At 37.7% G+C, this 22637-nt stretch overlaps 1 protein-coding gene across 8 annotated transcripts in view; it reads right to left on the bottom strand.

Annotated features, from left to right (window-relative positions):
* tead1b (TEA domain family member 1b) overlaps positions 1 to 22637 on the bottom strand; it is a 73578-nt gene that overhangs the window by 10211 nt on the left and 40730 nt on the right. For 2 of the 8 annotated variants that reach the window (XM_012873019.3, XM_036130727.1), the window contains 8 exons: positions 13619 to 13683; positions 9046 to 9261; positions 5861 to 5872; positions 4837 to 4968; positions 4521 to 4567; positions 4338 to 4399; positions 3248 to 3372; positions 621 to 794 (listed from right to left, as the gene is read on the bottom strand). In XM_012873019.3, coding sequence (XP_012728473.2) covers positions 621 to 794; positions 3248 to 3372; positions 4338 to 4399; positions 4521 to 4567; positions 4837 to 4968; positions 5861 to 5872; positions 9046 to 9261; positions 13619 to 13683 — 833 coding nt within the window. The remainder of the gene's footprint in view (positions 1 to 620; positions 795 to 3247; positions 3373 to 4337; positions 4400 to 4520; positions 4568 to 4836; positions 4969 to 5860; positions 5873 to 9045; positions 9262 to 13618; positions 13684 to 22637) is intronic. The other 6 variants (XM_036130729.1, XM_036130730.1, XM_036130732.1 and 3 more) reach the window with 6 other exon arrangements.

Here is a 22637-nt window from a genome sequence, read left to right on the forward strand (position 1 = left end):
ACTAAATGAAGTTACATTAGGAGACTGATTTCTGAGGATGAATGGGTCGCTCCTGGAGGGCAGCCTTTCTGTGCCTCGAACATCCTGTTCATTACGGGCACAAAAAGAGGAGACATTCTCCCAACAACATTCTCCTCCTTCATTAAGCAAAGCAGTTACACGTTCATTATTTTGCAGATTCTGTCGTTCATTTGAAATTCAGATTCGCCGGTCACTTCAAAAGGAATTCGAGGGGACTTAGTCCAAGTGCATACGGGGGCTACTTTGTTGGCTGCCGCTTGTTAGCATTTTGCATCAGGGAGGAAATACATACAATGTTTAAACAGCCATTAGGAGTGCAACCAGGTCACTCCATTGTTAGGAGATATTACACTGAATTAGCGAGTGCTTTGATCAAAAGGCTCTCCTGCTATGCATGTCCAAATATAGCGCAGTGCATTCTGCAAACATTAAGGGAGCAATCTTCTCTGTGCAGCCTGATTACTCCAAATCACCAAATAAAAACTTGAACACAGTAATACAGAACAAGATCCTGTTTTTTTTTATATTAGTCAGAATTCTATGATTATAAATTAGATTTAATATCCGTGACAATGGGTGGATTGTATTTTCATACTTACCCAAAATTTGATGAGAAAAAAGGAATTCTGAGGTCCTTTTCCATACAACTCCTTCAGTCCTCCTTTCTTTTCTGGAAACTTATCATAAATCTGACGAATGTCCACCGACTCCAGTAAGGCGTCGCTGTAGGAATGGTTTGTCTGTCCGATGTGTACAAACAGGTGCTTGTTGTACTGGAAGAGCAGATGATTCATATTTAAACCAATTTTTATTTGAAAGACATTAAATATATTTACGTTGATATCATACTTGGTCTAAACAAATGCATACGTCTCGCCTCCCTATGGTGCTTTGAAATCTATGTACACCTTACAGACATCTTCTGTTTTTGCTTTTTTTGTCACAGTTAAATATTTCACATCAGCTGAAAAGAACATAAATAAATAAAAACTGCAGTTTCCAAAAGGTAAAAAAAAAAGTTTTCCAGCCCAACCTGGCCCTAGCAGAAAAAAGTAATTTCACCCTAAACCTAACAAGTGGTTGTGCCATTCTTGGTAGTCATCAATGCCATCGGGCTTTTGCAATAACTTGCAACTAGACATGTACGTCACCGTGGACATTTTTTGACCCTTTTACAAAATTGTTTTAATTTAGCCACACTGGAGGGCATAAACATTAAAGGCCTGTTTATGTCACAGCATTAAAATCAGGTATTAAGACCAGACAGCCCTAAAACCTTAATTTTCGTTTTTTACTACTCAGAGGTAGACTTCCTGGTGCATTTGGATCATTATTGCACTGAATAATCCAAGCGTGCTTGAGCTTAAAGTCCCATGTTGCTGGCCAGGCATTCTCCTTCAGGATTTTCTAGTGATAGGCACAGTCCATGGTTCCCTACATTATAGCAAGTCATCTTAAGTCCTTAAGCAGTAAAGCAGCAGTAAAGCAGTCCCAGACCATCACAGGTATGGTGCTATTTTCTTTGAAATGTTAGTTTTATGATAAATGTAACAGGGCAAAGACTTTCAGATAAATTCCAGTTTTGTGTTGGACATCCAGAGAATATTTTTTGAAAGGAATCAACACAAAATGTTTTTAATCACAGCACTGCAAATACCCTGACCAATGCCTAAATTAACCAGTAAATATTAAGCTTTAGACTGGTAACTCCGTGAGATAAGAAATAACCCCGTGTAATATCATGTTTTATTTAAATTATGGGATTTAAACAGATTATATTTATGACCCTCGAATGAGGTAACTAGGTCCTGCTCCATTTATGGCAAAAATGTGCAGATTCACTTATTTGCTCAAAGTAAAGCTGGGCATGCCAAATGTTTCAAAGTTTTGTCAAAGTATGGAATCCACAGACTAAAACAAAAATTAATCTCTATCAGGCCCCAATCTAGTCAAAACTAAACAGTGAATTATTATTATCCCACCCTCTGGTAGTTGTAGATGAGACATTTGCTGACTAAAAAATATTCCACAGTCAGGTTAACAGAAATTATGTTGGATAAATGGCAGTATATTTCATGTAGACCTTTTATCTGAAACAGTATTACTTATTTTCCAAATCCTTCAACTTAAAGGTATACTATGCAACCGGGGTTGATTTTCCAGCGAGGCTCCCCCCAGTGGGCGAAAGTAAAAGTGCACTGTCGTAAAGATGCTCAGCTGTTCTGGTTTCTCCGTCAAGCCAGGCACGGTTGTTTTGAGCTTAGCAGACAGACGAACGCAACGAAAAGTCGAAAAAACGGCAGTACAAACAATGACTAACACAGTGAAAGTATGAACATTAGGGTTTCCCGCAGCGCTATCTTCACGCTACCACCTCGCCAACATAAAAAAAATTCGATAAAAAAATAAAATAAAATAAAATAATAATAATTAAAAAGAAAACTTGATATGCTTGCATGTTTATTTGACGTTAACACGCGGTTCTTTGTTGTTGCTTGCGCGTGTGCATATAGGGAATGGCAGGGCAAAAACACATGGAGTTCTCGCTGTAAAGCAAGACCGACTCTCACGGTCTTGCACGAGACTTCTGAGTCTGTGGGAGCGGGCCGAGAGCTCTTGCAATTGCAAGTACGGTATTTCCCCCACAGACCACCAGGGCGGCCGAGAAAACCTTTGTTTGACCTGAAATTACTCATTTAATCATCCAAAGCGGTATGGAACACATTAATTAACTGAAAAATGTTGCATAGTATGCCTTTAAATGTCCTTTCCTGTTTGCATGAAGTTATGTTAGGGCTAAACTGCACATACCCAAATGCAGATAAAGAGAAAAAGCAAACCAAGACTAAGTTGTTATGTCATGTTTTGCCACTAAATTTAAATTAGCCTTTGTGACATGCAGCATTTAGGGGAATTTAAGCATTTCAAATTCCTGAGCTTTATGTAAGATGAATGACTGAAAGCAAACAAGACACAAGATCCAGCTAACAATGGTGAATCCTAGTGTTGTATATAAATTAAGGCTGCCTTTAAAGAAGCAGATTGATCCAAAATCCTTGCTGCAGAACAGACTTCACCCCACTCAGCTTGCTCTGGCCTCCACTCAGCAGAATATTTGTCTGGGAAAATATTTTTTCTGCATTCACACAGCGAAGGTAGCTGCCAGCTGGTAAGAGTTGGAAATGAAAACCATGAGACGACTGTCTAGGTATATGGCTCTCCTCACCGAGTCTGGGTCTCTCTGTTGCTCTAAGAAGGCGGAGAACTCCACCAGTCGGAGTTTGGATGTGCCGATGGAGCGACCCTGCCATGCTGGAGCCGTGGGAGTCGGAGGGGCGGCCGGTTCATAACCTGAAAAAGACACAGAGAGGGAGCCTAATTTTTTACCTGAAAACAGATCATCATAACTTGGAGCTGCATTGTAGATAATTTGTTTCGTTTGATAGGAATAAAGGTTTTAAGTATAAAATCTAGCCTATATTTTCAGTGCAAGTTCACTAGATCTTTCAGTTTTAAACCAATAACTGAGAAACTCCAGAGGAAACTTTTCAATTTAATTGGGGACAAGCCAAAGAGTGAGACAGAGTTCAATCCTCTAATTTTGATTTTTCATGTGTTCATCTTTACTTTACATCATTTTTAAATTTGTAAAATATTGCTCATACGGTGAAGTTTAGGAAAGTACCTTTTTTGTAAATAGAGATTGACTTTTATGTCACCTTGTATTTATACCAAATGGGGGGAAAAGGAAATCATGGAATAGCAATTAAAAGTTCCCTGAATGCTTTGATCAACCTAAAACAGGAGATAATAAATTCAGTCAGTGTAGATTGTGTTTTTCTAAAAACAAGGTGGGAAATTGTGCTACTGTGACAAAATATGCATTTCTTTTATGACTTTTTACACATATTTGCAAAGGGGTGAAAATAAATGAAAATAACACTTCACAAGTAAAGCCACAACATATTATATCCATCCATCCATCCATCCATCCATCCATCCATCCATCCATTTTCCGAACCGCTTAATCCCTCATAATATATTTATTTAACACCAGTGTAGATTTACGGACGGATCATTTTATTTTGTTGAGAGAAGCTGAGACCTGTAGTGCATTGTCGGGGTTTATTGCTTGCAAAAGATTTTCAAACCTTTCTACATTAAAAGCAACCAGTTTAAAGCAATACGACATCTATGTTCTTCTTCCCTTGCAGTGAAAACTTAAGTCAGGAAGGTGCTGTTCCTACTAGGACCAAATCGTCGTACTACGGGCTGGAAAATGACGTATGACCAGAATTTATTAAGCTGATTCTCACTTGAAATGGCTGTAGTGTCTGCTGGCTGGATGGGATACGGTTGCTGGGTGAAAGGCTTAATACTGAAACAGAAAAGCAGAGTTTTTAGTGGAAGAAAACGCTTTATGGAGACATAAAATACATTGCCATAGATTGAACTTTCTTTCTTTTTTTTTTTTTTTTACACTCTTTTTGGTCACTTACTCTTGTGAGGATCCCGGCTGTCCAGCGGATATCATACCCTGCCATAACTAGAGAATAAGAAAACATAAATCATGAAAGTAGGTCCGACTGTGAGCCTCTGTTTGATGCCACATCAAAAAGGCTCCTAATCTTTATTGATTGGAGTTATCTCGACTACCACTCCTTCTGATCATATGTTTATCAGATTGGGACAGTTGTTGCAAAGCGCTGGTGTGTAATGTGATTTGGCTCGGCCCTTGGTGCGCTTGGCCCCGCTCCTGCCCCGGGTGAAGTGGGACAGAATGGATCAATAAACGGGTGCCGGTGAGGTTCTTACCCCTGCTCCTGGGAAGGCAGGCCGGGGGATGCCTGGCAGGCCGAGTTTGTTGTGAATTGCTGTGGCAGAGACGATCTGAGCCGAGGACATGGAGGCCATGCTCTGGAGGGCTTTGTCCTTCACGGCTTGGTCCTTTAATGGCAGTCACAAAAGGCTTAGCACTCACACAGAAGAGAGAGCGGGGGGATTGGGGGGGGGGGGGGGGGGGGGGGGGTATGTTGCTGAGGTAGTAACAACCAGGGTCTAAACTGCACACTGAAAGCGCCACTGACCTCTCAAACAGCAGTAAACAGCAAGCACATCAAAAGAAGCACCAACAGCATTGCCATGCTAAGGACAGATTTGTTTTTTTTTTTAAGATATTCGCTAAACAATAGCCTCCGAATTCCAATATGCGACAGCAGGCAGTGGTATGCAGTGAAATTTTAGTTTACTTGATGACTTGTCTTCCAGAAGAAATACTTTTAAAATGCTCATTCAGAAGCACTCATCTCAAGGTTACATTTGTCTGCATGTCAAAACTCATCACATATAAACATCTGAAAGAATTTCCGAAGTAAACCTGAAGGTTGTCAACTCCACTTCACTCAGATTATTAAGTACAAGCGACTCAAGTTTGCTCCTTTGGTTTCATCTTTGCTCAATAGGTTTGGGAGTAATCAAGGTAGACTTAATGCTTCCTAAATGTGAACATTAGACCAAACCAACTTTCAAAGTATTTCTACCATATTTAAAGATGTATGCTGCAGCAGCATGCGCATGTTGGCAGTGTGGAAAGCCCATGCAGACCTATCGGTGGCAGAAGCTTCAGGTAGGCATGCTGGCAGTGGATGTCGGTGTAGCAGAGGGATGACACACAGGGGCACCAGCAAAAACAGAGAACTGTGCAGAAGCTAATGTGTCACTATGGCTGCAGCACAGATACAAAAATTGCAGCAGCACACAAAGCAGCATTTAAAAAAAAAAAAAGAAAAGGGAAAAAAAAAGCAGAAACCGCATCCCAAAACTGAAAAAAAATACTCACCATACTCGTAACCTAAATGAAAAAAATAAAAAGGTTTTATTGTGAGCAGATAGTCAAACTAATGTGGGTAATTTTAAGTTTCAGGTATGCATAAAAAAATGTCCAACCTGAGTTAAAAATCATGTCATTTCAACTACAGGACATCAAGTGTGCAAGCATGCACGCAAGTGTCAGGAACACTTAGGAACAAAAGGATAATGAAAGTTGTATTTACAAATTAGCCTTAGGCTTTGTGGTTAAAGTCTTGCTCTATAATTTCCTGATCAGCAGTCATCACTCAAGACAAAACAGAGCAGTAACTTAATGACTGTAATTTTACTGAAATGCAACAGAAAAGAGCAGAGGCAGCAGGTTTTTCGTGCTGCCTAAATGAAGGGCACACTTGGATTTCTCTTTGTCGCTGAACTCTAATTTGCTTTAAATGAGAAAAGACAGGGATTCATACAAAAGCTGTCTGTTTTTCTTCATACGGCCGCCTGAGTCCCTGAAAGGCCAGCCACTGATGTGGCGAGTGACTCTCACGGCACACACACATACACACACACACACAGATTAATGAAGGGTCATTAATTCGTTTTGAATACTGGGAGAGGAGCAAAGTGTGAAAGTCAAAATGTACAGTTCCAAGAAAAAAGCAGACATTGCACACGGGTAGAGTGCTATGTGATATTATATACACATTAAATACAGGTCAGTATTATTCACCATTACGGTACTTGCACCTCTCCCACTTTAACCGGCTTTTCTGAAAAGCCTTCCTTCGTGACTTTAACAGATTTCAGAATTTCTGAAATAACTGACAAGAAGGCTCTGAAACGATGACATCTGTGCTGAGAGAAAGGAAAGCAGCAGACAGCCATGGCATTGTGAGAACCTGGAGTTATCAACAGATCGGGGACAAAAAAGGACAAGAACAAATAAAAACGGGCATTTCAGAAAGAAGGTGCTTCACAGCCATTCTCCGCTCTGAATGTGCATCAATGAGACGCCGACAGAAAAAGGTTTGGTTACTCTTTCAAAGGAAGTAGAGAACTGAGGTCTTCTTCGTTTTATTGTTAAACATACATTTCCTTTCTGAGCCCCGGCATTTTTTGATGAACTCGGCTTGGTAAGAAATGTAGGCAGGCAGTTTTCTGCAGAGAGTCAGCGCTCAGCCACTCACCCACAGCCAATGCCAGCATGCTTCACAACACGTTCACTAAACACATTTAGATTAATAATTTGAACCTTAAACGGTTCCATAATTGTATTAAGACCCAAACCCATTAAAATAAGTGTACTTGAACAAACACTTGTCTCTTTTGGTCAGTCATTTCACTGAATTAATTTAAAGAAATATTTTTATTTTTATTGTTTTTAAATAAAAGGAAGAGTCATGAACCAAAATTCCTTTTTCAATTAAAGCCACAGCTGCATGTATCTGTATGCTAAAGTGTAAAATAATGAAAGATGTTTAGTCTTTCTCACTGGTAATCAGCAGGGCATGTTTTGTTTGTTTATATGAAATATAAATGTATATAGGGTTTTGTTTTTTAAGCCAGTATACCTAAATCATCTAAAGATGTCATGAAGAATATCTTTAAAATACTTTTTAAAGCAACTCTTACAATACTTCTAAGATGTTGTGCATATTTGATATTTGCATTATGACAATTGTATTAAAATTAAGATTTTTAATCAAATATAACACGTAACAAGTTTTTTTTTTAAACTAAAGACACACAAAAACAACTCCTGGTCCGAAAATAATAAAAATACTTAAAAATATTGATTATTATTATTAGTAGTAATGCTATTTTAAAAAACAACAACATGTATTTATACTCTTAAGTTGTCAGCTATTTCATCTCCTTATTTTAATTATAATGGGTTGTTGATGTAATACATGTCATAAGGCTGCACAATATGATCCCAAATGTATCCTTATCACAATATCACTAATAGCTAATTGAATAATCATCATGGCAGTAATATTTTGGCAAATGCCTGTTTTGTTACCCTGAAGAAAATGTTTTAGGAGAAGACTGGGACATTTTGGTAAAGTCGTTAAGAACCTACAACTAAGCTGTTTAATTACAGAACAAAAATGTGGGCAGATGCAGCTTTAATCAACCATGTTGCCCAGATGAAATAATGAATGTATTTATTTTTTTCCAAGTAGCTGGATCGTCTATTTGTCTTGAATGCTAGGGTTACAGCAAGAACTCAAAGCAGAGAGACATTAACACTGTTTAGTTAAGTATTTGTTTACTTATCATAAGTGATATAGTTGCCATGACATTGGTCTGTTTATCACATCGTTTCCTGATAGCGTGGAGTCCAAACCAGTGTTTTGAATCGCAATCTGTAGAAATTGATATAACCTTGTTAATTCCCTGTGTTTTATGCTGTGGTAGCTAGCCTCCAAAAGGCTGTTTGTTTAGGGACATGGTAACCCTCACAGACTGTTGCCAGTTTAAGTTTAGCTTAAAGTGATCGTGTTCGTGGCACTTCTCCAGCAACAAAATCACAACTGGCTGTATTTTCCATTAGCAGAAAAATGTCATGGCTGTCAATTTCTTTTTTTCTTTTTTAAGAGTTCCCAAACGTTCCCTTCATTTGGACGTCAAACACAGCTGACTTACAGCTTGCAGCAACAGGTGAAAAAGGGGGAGCATTCATCTGGTTTTGATCCGACGAGAGAAAACACTCTGTATGAGTTTAAAGCTTTGCGACAGCCTGACTGAAAGTTTAAAAGTTTTTACCTTGGAACTAAATGTCTAATACTTTTCACCTTAAGCATATTAGATTTTGTGCATAGACATTTTGGTAATTTTTAACCCTGCACAAATCTTAAAACTTGGTTTACATTTGTGTTTCTAATATGATAATGATAGTTATGTTAAGTTAATCTAATGCAATTATTGTTTGACAAATTTTAATTCATGTGCAGCTGCCGCTGAAGCAATGGCCTTTAAAGAGAAATGAACACATAAAACCCCCACAGAGCGGACAGTGAAAGCATGAGCAGGTGAGAGGATGAGTTAGAAGCCGAAGGGCCGTTAGAAGAGGCCAAACGGGTAATGGTCAGCAGAGAGTCAGTGATTAGAGGCAGCCAGAGGACCAGGCATTCACTCTGTCACCACAGGAACAGGAAGTTTAAGATGCACAGCAACCAACAAGCCCAAAAGCAGAGAAGCGCATACCTTTAGCTTGGAATGAAACTCACGAGATTTTCTTCTGGCAAGAACCTGAATGTGACTAGACACCTGCGGGGTAGGGGAGGGGAGGAAAACAAAGGAAGAGCCTGTAACCATGGCAATGAAAAGCCCCCTGCAACTGGGCAAAGCCAGACGTACCTTAATGGCAGCTTGGATTTCTCGAACTTTCTTTCTTGCTAAGACCTGTATGTGACTAGACACCTCCATTGGAAAACAAGAGAAAAGGTACAATAAAAAAACAAGAAAAACCCCCAAAAAAAGGTTTCAAAGTGGATCACAGATTCTTTGTTTAAAGACACTTCAAGGAGCATAAGCAAGCATTTTGAGACCACACACCAAGCTAACAACCAATAAAGGCGATGTACAGTGTGTTGTCGTGACTTAAGTGAGCTGATTAGGGAAGATGCAGGCTCCTTTTGCACACATTAACGGCGCACAGATGTGATCCAATGTGTGCTGAATGAAAATCGGCTGGTCTAGTATCTTGCTGGTGCCGAGGCGAGGCCTTTCTCCAGCCAAGTTTACCTCAGCTGCTCACGCAGTCCGAAATGATCCTGTACTCATAGATGAGACAGTGTAGAAGCACTTTAATTAAAAAGTAATGTGCGTTAATGGGAGCTTTGAGAGGTGGGTTGTGTTGACTCCAATCCCACAACTTAAGTTGAATAGTGTAACAGGGGTAAAGGGATTCAACAGAAAGGCATCAGCAGGTGCTGAATATTCAGCTGAATAATCTAAAAATATGCATACACTTTATTCAAATATCAAGATATACCTACCTTAGTTTAGCATCTGAACAATGACTGTAACAATTATCTGGTTACTAAGCATTTGAGATCATCCATGTTTGGGTTTTAGCTTATTTAAAGATTTTAAATGTACTTCAATAATTAGATTATTGTTGCAGCATCAGCTTGTTTTCCAACAAATATTCATTAAAAAGTCTTGGAGAAACTTAAAGATGAAAACTACATATGACTGGCCTGTACAACTCATTTATTTACTGCACTGTGTTCAGAACAAGTCATACACTTGACTACAGACTTATTTAAAATAAAGCATGTAATGGGATTGTGTATGATATCCAATCGAACCACAGGAAAAGATGTGTTTCTTGGTATAGCTGTGTGTAAACAACTGTCTTCGAGCCTAATTCTGTGAAACCATGCAGCCTTTCTGGTCCAGACTGATCAATACACATTCAGTGATCGAGCTGCACTGCAGACACCACCTTGTTTATCACTTCATTGAGATAATCATAGACGGGTTTCCATGGTTTAATGGAAATGTCATTGTGCTTTGATAATTGTCATCATTATGAAAATTCCAATAGGTCGTTTTAATCCTCTTTATGTATTTCTTAGCATAATTCCTATATTACATGAAATAAGGAAAATAATTGCTGTTAAATAATGTTAAATATTATTCATCGACATCTGCTAATTATGTTAGACAATTATTCACAGAAAATTCCAGAATTGTGTTGATTGAAAGTGGAATCTCTAAAGGTACGCTCACACCGAATGAGAACAAGGTACATATTTCACGTTTATTGCCTATTCACATTTCGCCTCTCTCTCGCAAACAATTCATGCAGACCAGGTGCGGACAAGGTGGCAAAATTTTATCCAGCTCACTTCACCTCAACACGCGAGTGATGTATGTAACGTGAAAAGTCAAACAATGGCGTTGGCGTCCCCGTCCACCAGATCCTCCAGAGACACACCCAATTTGGTACCGCCACCTGCTCCAGTAGTTGAGTCTGGATGACATTTCCAGTGGTACTTCTGTCTGTCCAACACCCAGGACTTGGTGTCCCACATTGGGGGGGTGGATCACCCTCCGGGACACAAACTACATACGCTATATCCCCGTTGCAGAGCGCAGTAAATCAACAGATTTAAATCGCAGTATATCAATAGAAATATAGCCTATTCTTACTGTCTAAATATTTAACATCTAAAAAAATGTCCTGCTTAAATAAAGGGATGGAACTGACAGAAAGTTCAGATTGCTGAACAGGAGCGAAATTTCACTTCGCCCTATTTGTGTGTCCATCGTGCCTATTCACAGATTCACTTGGCTTTGTTTGCCCAATTCGCGCCATTTGTATCGCTCAAAATACGTTGCTCGCATCGCCGACCGTTAATTCGCTCCTGATCCCACCTTTACATAAGGATAAAGTGTAAATCATTTGCTTTGTTCACGTTTGTTGTGAACGCATCTTAAAGGTGCATAGCCACGTTATTTGCCTTTTTTTTATTTTAAATGTCAGTAACTCACACTGGCTGCATACAAAGTTTTTATGAAATATTACCACGTCCTGCTGTTGAATTAAGTTGTTATTTTGGCCTTTACACTTTGTTTTTGCTCAGTTTGTTAGTAAATAGAGCCCTTTGTGTTTATTATAATAACAACGGAAGTACGACACTGGGCATGTTTGAGACTTGCTGTAGAACGGTTTATTTAATTAATATTTAATTAATAATTAACTGATAGTTCTGCGGTACTGAAGGTAGATGATAACATTTGTTTATATCTGCTCAATGCGCCTGATGAGGTGGTTATTTTTAGGCTCAAAAGGACAATCAAAACACTATCTGGACAGATGCTTGCAGTATATAGCCTTATTTTACCATTATCAACTGGATTTTGGTCTTTTTGGTATAAGCATATAACATGGCTATATACCTTTAAGAACGGAAAGACTATCTGAATCTTTGAAACATGTCAGAGCTGGAGTATGTACATGAATAAGTAAAATATACTAAAATACAACTGATCAATGAGTCAGGAGTTGTGCTTTTAATTAAGAACTTTTTAAATAATTTTATTGAATGATATTTATATCATTGTTTTTAATTATCTACTTAATCTTCCAACCACCTTTTAATTTAATGTTTATACATTTTTTTAATTCTTTTATTGTGAAGCATTATGTAATCATTCATCTTGAAAGATGTTTATATATAGATATAAAAATGGAATATATTTGCTTTCTTATTTAGGAAAACCACAGGTCAGATCTACACTGAGCCGAAAGATCCCAGTCGAGTGAGACGCTTTTTAAACACACCTGATTAAGTTTGAATGATGGCACAAAGATAATGTACCCAACAGTGCTTCTCTTATTGTTTATTAGACAGTAAAAGGAAAGTCTGCTGAGTATCTAGGGTTGTTTCATGTGATGAAACATGTCCCAGTTTAGAATATAAAAGACAGACAGAGAGAAAGAAAGCACAGTGCTTCTAATTTGCTTTTGTGAGTTGAGATATTCGCAATTTCCTTTAAAAAGATGTGGATCTAATAAATAACAATAAACGTTAGAATAAAACCAATACAGAATAGTTGTGGGAACAGACAAAATAATCTATAAACTCTTAAACCATTTTCCTGTACAATAAATCAATATTTGTAATATTATACATCAGGTTGCATAGGGGTGCCATTATTACGAGTCTATTGTCTTTTACCAAAAAGGTCCTGGATCTGAATCCTGACCTGGGGTCTTTCTGCATAGAGTTAACATATAATCAAGTAATACAAGTAATCTTGTCATTTTAACATGTTTCTTCTGACTGAAAGCAGTATTAATGTTTTGGAGTGCCCTGGCAGGGGTCCCAACTTGAATCTGAATGAGTTAAGGATTAGGCGGCAAGGAGGCCCCCTAACTTCAAAGACCTGAATAAATAGTCAAAGCAGTGGAAACATGCATTTAGCTAGTCAACAATTACAGGAAGGGTTTGCTTGCCTTTATCCCAATAAAGATTTCTTCCCTGATTACTGATCAGTTTGCTACAAGCTGTGGATGTTTTATAAAATAATCATTTTATATTCTTTTATCATCTTTTGAGAGATGCCAGTCTCTTTTCCTATTAGAAACATTCTTGGTTGAATCAGAATAATGAATACTATTAACAATTTTGGACTTAAATGCAGACATGAAACTCCACAAACCCCCCTAAGACTAAACAGATAAAAACGGTATATGAATAGATAACAGCCATCACTGTAGTAGGTTTTGAAAATATACTGAATGATGTGTGATTAATAAAACATTATTCCCCCTTTGGTTGAGGTAAAATTACCAAAAGGGTCAAATAGTAGCCCACTGGGAAATTTCTTAATTTGAATAATTTAAGTGTAATTCACTTGATTTAGTTTTTATTTAGAATGCTAGTTTATAGCTTGAAACTACTTTTAAGCTATAAACTGTTCCCAGTCACTAATCACTAAAATGCTCTGGTTAAAGACAGTATTAAGATCACAATAAATTAACTCAGAAAGAATGAGACTCTCATGTCTCAGTTTAATATCTACAATGTTGTTAGAGTGAAAATAAAATCAGCAAATAATCACTAATCTAAAGGCTGATTTTCATGTTATTGTTGATCAGTATCAGCAAATTTGCACTTTCAGCGAGCTGTGACAGGATCTAAACATCCTGATCAGAGAACCCTGATGGAGCCCGTCTGTCTGCCGACTAAACTTTGTTTGACTTTCTTGTTTGCTTCAGTGATGTGGCTTTTCAAGAGGAGCGCCTGGTCACTTGTCTTACCTGCTTTCGGGTCCTTGTCTTTCCAGTCCGAAGCTTGATGTATCTGGCTATCAGCTCATTTCGACCTAAAAGAACAGAAGTGTGATAAACATTAGAAAAACAAACAAGAAAAACATATACACTACCAGTCAAAAGCTTAGACTCACCTTTGTCATTCAATGGCTTTTCCTTATTTTGAGTTTATACATTACAGATACATAGCTAAGACATCAAAACTATGACCCTAACATATATAGAATTATGTATCAAAACACAAAATTGTGAAATAACTCAAAACAATCCTGTATATTTGAGCTTTTTCAGCTGTTTTAGCTAAAAGGTTGACCTGTCAGTCCTATTTGCTGAGCCTGGACAGGCTGATTTACCAATCACTTCCCAACTAAAGACATTTCATTTCATTAAATGTTCTTTATTGCCTGCACGTGAAAATACAATAGTTGTTAATATTTTGTTCAGATAAAACCATCCACCTCTGTCAGCACCTCATCCATCAAGTTGTGTATTCTGCAGCTCAATTTTTACTCTTTGATAACATGTTTCTGTTTCCTTGTACAGCTGTTTCACAGGGAGCGTTGTTGACATAAAGATATTTTCATTTCAATTGCATGTCTACTGTTTTTATTTTAAGTCATGAGGTTTTCCTGCTAACAGAGGCTAGTTGTGCTGCAGAAGTGGACTGAGGTTCTTCACCTAAATGTCCAGCATTGTTCTGTTAGGGAAAAATGTCCATTATAAAGTTTTATTGTTTAAAACCGTTTAGAATATACTGTATAAGTTTTTACTTATTTTTTCATTAGCTATGTTTACATGGAATAAAGTGATCGTAATAAAGGGTCGATCAGAATAAAATAGCGTGATATAAACAAGACTGTGGAATGCCCGGTCACTGTCTCTCCGTGTGGCCGACTTTGTTGAATCCTTTAAAAAGCAGCTGAAGACACTTTTATTTAGACAAGCGTTTACTTAAATGCATGTTTTTTTTTTTTATGTTGTCCTTGTAAACTGTTCTTGTGATATTTCTATTTGGTATTTATTACCCTCTGTAAAGCATGTTGTGATTTTTATCTGTAAAAAGTGCAATATAAATAAAGTTTACTTACTGCCTTACATATACACGCACATTATGATCGGATTGATTAATTGTGTGTCCATATAAGTGGTACAATCCGATTGGTTAATCCGAATACATTTTAATTTGATTGTGAAATTTTGTGGAGATAAACATAGCTAGTGATGGCAGAAACAACCCCCGCTAATTTAAATTACACTACATTCTGCAGTTTTCTTGTCTGGATGACAACAGTAAAAATACCGACGTGCATCGTGTAATTTTAGGAATTCGAGTGAACAAGCTTATAATGTCCATACTTTTTTTAAGTGTGCAAATATTTCTCTAGTACATTCCAGCCGACTAAATATAAGCGCAAAATATGATCCGATTTTACCTAGGAAGATCTACTGAAATCATTTGCATAGTTTAAAATAAATAATCATCTTGTATGCAATATACATTTCTGACCACTTACAAACATAAGCTATGTACATTGCAACAATTCACATCCGGTTCTCCTGTGACAACAGTGCGCTCCATTAGCTTGGGAAAAAAAAAAAAAAAACCTTGTGGCAGCAGAGCCTTTAAAATTAATCTAATTCAACCTCAGGCTCTTCAAAGCCCAACGTTTTGAAAGGAAACAGACCTAGCTTTTCATGCTATTACAGAAAATAATGGCAACTGAATATAGTGGGTTTAAAACAGTGCAGCCCTGACTCAATTATAATTAAAGCATAGCTTTGTAGAAATTTCCAATTAACAACCACCCAAAACATTCTTCTGCCCTCAGCTCCGCTCTAATTGCTGTAGCAATGCATTGACCCTGCTTAGCCCTTTCATATGGTAATAACACACTGCCAACCAAAACTATTACACAAATTATCGGTAGGGAGGCACTCTAATTATGTGCCCAGCTGTAGCTAGCCAGTGCCATGGAACTGCCGAACTCCTGCATGAAATTTGCCAAACCATCGTCAGAATGAAGCCTTTTTTTCCCCCCCAGCTATACTTCATTATCAATTAAAAAGGCCGTGGATCACACAGAGTGCCACATGTATTTATAAGGCATGTCTTTGGGAATCAGAAGGAAAAGCATTTTTCATCAAAGGCAACACATCACAAAAAGGAGAACATGAGAGGAAATAGAAGATTAAATGGTGGGAAGGAAAACAAATCTGATATATCTGTTCTTTAGAGAACATCTTTACTCATCAAATGGAAACACAGTGAGTTTGATCTCCGTGTACATTATAAAACGTTAAAAAGTGTGTACTTTCCCTGCCACACCTACTACTAGGTAGGTTCTTTGAAACTTAAAAATATGCGCATGGGTACAAACACTCAAGGTGCCACCAGTAGGACATACTGCACATGTGCTTCCCTATCCAGGTAGATTGAGGTGTTCCCGCCGACATGACAACAGATGCCGTGATGTTTACAAAAAATAAAAATCACACTGGAACCCACGTTCAAATCAAGCCGTTTTCAAACCACACGTGCGCCGTTTTGGTGTACACGAGCAGTGAAATTGCAGCTAAACTTTCACGTTTTCAACAAAAAATCAATAAAACAATGTGTGCACAATCTTTTAAAATATCAGAAAATCTAAACAGACACACAGGCAAACGTTTAGGGCCAAAATAAATGTAAACAATTTTTTTTTAATAATTTAATAAAGGTTGTGGGTCATGCTTGGGGTTTGAGAGTTCCTGATTATATGTCTGGGACAAATCACAAGTTTGTCACTGCCTGGCTCACAAACCATAAAAAACCCCACAGAGACACATTTTTAAGGAAGCATTAAACTTTTAATCACTAAACAAGAAAATGATAACTAGATTTTTTTATCTTAATAATCATTAAAAGTCTGTGGATATGGTTCTCGCTTTGGGTTTGAGAGGTCCTGAGTTCTTATCCCAGACAAACCACTTGGCTCATGGGCCATAACAAACACCAGAGAAACATGGATTTTTAAAGGAAAAATCGAATATTTTATCTAGTAAATTAAAAGCTATGCTTACATAACATGGGTAAGTAAATAAACTCAGCATGTCAACAGGTGGCCTAGTTTCATAGTATCAGTGGAGTTTTGTTTAGTGTAGAGGTAAAAACTAACAAAAAAAAGTTGCCAACAAGAACCAGGCATATGGACCCTCCCTGTGGGCTTTGTGGGGCAATATTTGATGTTTATTAGGAGGACTGACCCACTGCTCCCAGTCAGCCTAATTAATACTGCCTGTCAGAATCTGCAAAGGAGCAGCGATGCCAGTAATTAAAATGGAAAGGTCAGTCACAACTTTTAATATTGAGTTTCAAATCTCAAAATAATAAAACTATCCTTATTATCAGAACTGAGCTTTTTATTGCATCAAATGAATCCACTTTTGTGTATAGATGAGACCTGAGTCACCTTCATCATATCCATACAAGTGTGCCATCAAAAGTCAAGAGTCAAAGGTTGAAATAAAATGCCACCAATTATCTTTTTATTCTTTCTCATTATCGTGGTGAAATGGATTCACTTTGTTTATTACTGAACATTTGTATCAGTTACAGAAAAATGGTAAAATAAAGACCTAGAAAAAAGATTTTCTAAAGCTGATGTAGAACTTATTAAAGTAAAAAAGCTGAATGTAGTTTTCATGCAAAAAAAATAATAGTAAAACTAAAACAATATGTAATACTATTATATATTTAATAACTACCACAGTTCAGGTACAGAGTCCAGAGGGTTGAGATTTAACTTGACGCTGTAGTTGGTTGGTCAACCCTGACATTCATTTCATGTTGCACATTTACACCAGTCCAGTCGGAGCCTTGTCACATGACCTCTCACGTTAAAAACAACATCTGGGGACTTCCACTTTCTGCAAACTTCACCAGATGAAGCGGAGATCAGCATCATTTTCAGTAATTCACACACAGTGGACACGCAACATGACAATACAGGCATTCATGCAAAGTCCTGATTCTGACATCAAAGCACACAAATGGGCAGCTGAAAGCTTGCTTACTGTTGAATAATTCATTCTTTTCACCACACTGGAGAAAAAAAGCCCAGTGGGTCCAAGCAAGCCTGAATGTTTTCCCCTCTTCACTGCAAAACAATGGCAGGTAGGGAAAATGGAACTACACACATTAAACACAAAAAATGTATTTGTTCTCATCCGAAGTTTACAAAACATACACATACTAAAGTATGACAAATGAATAGCTGGTACATATTTTTATATATATTATTAGAAATATATCAATGACCAGATTTGTAAAGTTCAGTTTTTTTTTATAAATTATATTGACTGAAAAAAATATTTAAAGTAAGCATACCTTCTTTCTTTGCATAAAATAATTGTAAAAAATAGAGTCTGAAAGAACCTATTTATGCAGCTATTTAATAGTTAGCCTATACACAATCTTGTTTCGATTGCAAAAGTCTAAGGTTATTCAATCATGGTAAATGCAAAACTGTAGAACCTGAGACAATATTTTAAAAGCTGTATAATTGTGGTGCTAATAACACAAATTAAAGTATAACTGCAACCTAAAGATAAACGCGCAAAAAAAATGGGAAAGGTTTGGTTCATCAAGAATATCATCTTAATTTATTTTGAGCATTTACTGCTTTAGCATCTAAATAATACATAAAGTTGTTTGACAGCCCATGTGTGTTTCTCACATAGTTGGACATTTAGACATTCAATATTAATTTTGACAATACTGTAAAATTCACACACACACACTCCAAAAGAAAGCCACCGCAATTGCAATAGACCCCACTGGACCCGGACACACATTTCTCTCCACGTACATCTAGAAACGGGTTCAGGACTTTAAAAATCTCAGGTACAAAAACAGTTTTTATCCAAAAGCACTCATGAAGAGTAAAAAAAGGCACCTTTTGTTATGCTTTTGAGAGCATAACTCTCAAAAGAGTTATGCTCATTTAACATGACTAAAACTACACATAGTTTTCACATCAGGTGCATATGATCAGAACAGCATTACTCAGTATGCTGTAGAAGGTTTGCGCTGTTTATACCGCAAACATTTTGTTTAGTGTGTGCCTGCAACTCTTCAAGTGAGAGTGAACACCACAATAAGCATCGCTTGAGCTGTTCAAAAGAAGGTTGTGGAAGCTTATTGGTCTATAGGGGGATTCACCCCTCTTCCTCCCACGCACACACACACACACACACACACACACACACACACACACACACACACACACACACACACACACACACACACACACACACACACACACAGAAGAGAAATCATCAGCCTTTCCACTGTCCTGACAATAGTTTACAAGTGGAGGACATTCAAACAACTCACAAGATGCTAAAACAAAGTTTCCTAAACCCTTAAAATTACATCAAGCTCTTGATATTGTTGATATGAAACTGCATGCCTGTACAACCAAAAAGAGACTACAAACGTTTAACTTTTGTGGAAGTTCCCTTGCTCTCTAAGAAAAACTTAAAAGCCAGACCAAAGTTTGCCATAGAGAATGTAGACAAAGACCAGGACGTCTGGAATGGAGTGTTTTTGGACAGATGATTAAATTTTTTTGGACAGGATGTTTGGCATATTCCAAACAAAGCATTTCAAGAAAAGAAGCCCATACCAAGTATGAATCATTAAGCTGGGAGGGTCATGTTTCGCTGAGCCGCTGCTGCAGCAGCAACAGGCCAGCTCACCGTCAGAACCCACCATGGGTCTACTGTGTAGCAGATGTGGTTTGAGAAAAACGTGCGAGCATATCCAAAACAGAAGAACTGAACACTGCAATATGACAATGACCAAAACACACCAGTTAATCCACCAAAGAACAAACAGAGAGTCCTGGGTAGTGTCAAAGCTTTGAACTGGATCTTATAGAGACGTGGTAGGGTGACTTGAAAATGTGTTTTACATGAAAGAAACTTCCCCTGAAGCATCTTACAGCTGAAAGCGAGGAGTGGGGAAAACTTTCCTCAGTCTGATGTCAGAAAAATTGTAGACTGGCTACAAGAAGCATCTCACAGAAGCCATTTCAACCACAGATGGTGCCCATGTCCGGTCTTCCTAGAGAGCTACCTTTACATCCATGCACCCACACACTGGATTCAAATGGCTGAATGCCTCTCGTCATCATATCATGCAGCTCTGCAGAGGTTTATTAACAAGCCATTCATTTGTGCCATTCATATACTTCCAAGGACCTGACTTGGGCACTCCTGATGTAGGGTGTGCTAACTTTTTCTTTAGCTAGAAAATGTCCTTTTGTTGATAACTTTTGTTTATTAAAAATAACAAGGTTAATTCTGTTCATAAATCACTTTCTTTTCCAGAAAGGGAATTGTAATCATAAATATTTCAAGAACTGAATATTTAATGGGTGTTGAGTGACTTTACAACATCATGGCTTCCCACACTTAACAAAGGAAGGACTTGACTAGGCTCAAGATTTCAATCGCTCTTCTATTTATTTAAACCAGCAAGCAGGAAGCAATAAAACAAACTACAAAGCAAAACAATAACAATGTTCAATACATTATGAGCTGAGCTATCGGTTTCTTTTGCATTTAAACGTAACCTTTGAGATTTTCAGACTTTATTTAGTGTTTAAACAACAAACTATCTCCTTAATTTTTTGACATGTGTTTTAATTAAGGGGTGGATGAAAATATTGATTCATCAATGTATTCCAATAATCCATCCATTTTCTAACACGTCTATCCCTTATGGGGTCGCGAGGGTTGCTGGTGCCTATCTCCAGCTGTCAATGGGCAAGACGCGGGGTACACCCTGGACAGGTCACCAGTCTATCGCAGGTATTCCAATACTGATATTTAATTGCTCAAAAATATTAACATATGCACTTAAGATACTATGGCTTCTCATATGAAAAAATATAAATAAATATCTAAAATCTAGAGTCAGATACTTCTACTTATTACAAAATAAATCAATATCAAAACATTTAATTCAATATCAAATGGAAATTTATTCAAATTGTGAGATTCTTAATACCCTGCCCTAGTTTTAATAAAGGGTTTACTACATTTGAACTATTTATACACGTTATCGCCTTAACTAAAGAAATACCCACACAGTGTAATTTTTTTCCTCTATTTTCCCATAGGTTGCAACAAATTAAACCCAGATTCTATCTTCAGCTGAGTCCAATGAAAATGTGGCTTTAACCTTTTTTAAAGTGCTCCTTTAGTGACCACGTTTGCTGTCTTCAGCTTCAGTGCACTGCGGCCAAAAGCCCCATTTACACTACCCTTAGTAAACCGATCCGTGCCGAGCTCGGTCCGAGCTTGGATCAGTTAACCCAGCCGAGCTTGGTTCTGACGACCGTTTACACATCACGCTATCTCGGCTCCTTGGTTTCCTCGCCTCCTAGTGACGATCTGCGGTACTACTGCATGGAAGGAGGAAATCAAGCAAATAAAAATGGCGGCGCCCGTAACATTCAGGAAGTTATGTTTGGTTATATTTCGTTGTTTGCGGAGACTCAGGCGAAGACGGCAACTTTTGGTGAATTTACTTGACAGAGTCGGCTTTTGGGACGTGGATAAGACAAACGAACGTCTAATCAGGGCTTACGGACGCAGGAAACAACGATAGATGTTGAGGTTCATCACACAGCTAAGCAGAATCATCTCCACTCGATAGTTATCTCGGTTATCGAGCTCGGACAGGTCTCGGCACGGTTAAAAAGAGGTAGTGTAAACGGGGTAAACTGGTATGTTTTTTACTGTATAAGTTCAAAGTGTGGGCAGCTGATTAAACCAGATTGTATTCACCTGCTGTGGTGCATCGGAGAGCGGCACACCAACACAGCCACACCTCCAACCAGATCGCCACAACAAACGGGTTATCCTATTTTTTCATGACAATATAGCAATGTGATTATTCTCTTATTAGCATTGTAAACAAAGCATTTTCTTTGTTTAAAAACGTTTTTTATTGTAAGTTTTAAAAGTCCACAGCAGAGTCCAGCCACCACAGCTTGTGGAGAACATAGAAAACCAACTCTTTAAAGGAATGTCTTGTCAGTCAAAGCAGCAGAAAAGGGAATTAAATATTTATAGTGCTACTCCTGAAAACATCTGTTCTGTTGAGCAGCAACTCCTCCACCTGGTCTGAGTGAACTTTTTTCTCTGAATCTTGATGACTCTGGAGGATCCATCACATATGATTGGCACTCCAGCAGCAAACCCACAAAGGGACGGTACACCAACTTTCTCCAAACAATCCCCAAGAATCAGATTTTTCTTTCACCCAATGTAATCCTCAACATGAAACTGAACCTGAAAAAGCATCCGTGCACTGAGAATACCAAAACCAGCCAAATAACTATTCCAACACAGACCTCGCAAAAACAATAATTACTCAACAGTAAGGCTTACGTAGTTATAATTACATGGGCAATAAAATAGGATGACATTTCATATTATTTGTTATATTTAAGATCTGATCTGAATCCTTATTTAAACCAGAACCCTGAAAAGAAAGAGTTTACATTTGGATGTTCAAAGATTTCTCCCACTAAGACTTCAACAAAGTGTAAAGGACTGTTCTCCTCAGATCATAACTATCTATATTACACAAGGGGAAAAACAATACACCTTGCTGCCTGGGAGTTTTTTGAAAAAGAAACCAAGCAACTAAATTAAAGAATACTTTCTGCCAGGCTATCTTTTATCATTTATTGGGTTTGTATCACATAAATCATAATTTTATTTTCTGGGTCAAGTAAAAACATCCAGAGTCCAAGGTTGAGCACTGTGCTGTAACGATATCAATTTAAAAGTGGCTCAACATAAAACACCCATTCAAAATCTAAAGTTGGAGCTGCTTGTCATCGAGAAGGAAAACATATTCCAATTATATTCTCTATATAAAGGTCTGTTGTTGTGTAGATATTAAACTAGATGCATTTGCAGTCATAAATTGATGAGTTAGAACCATTAT

Source organism: Fundulus heteroclitus, unplaced genomic scaffold (genome assembly GCF_011125445.2).
Source record: "Fundulus heteroclitus isolate FHET01 unplaced genomic scaffold, MU-UCD_Fhet_4.1 scaffold_38, whole genome shotgun sequence".
Taxonomy (NCBI): domain Eukaryota; kingdom Metazoa; phylum Chordata; class Actinopteri; order Cyprinodontiformes; family Fundulidae; genus Fundulus; species Fundulus heteroclitus.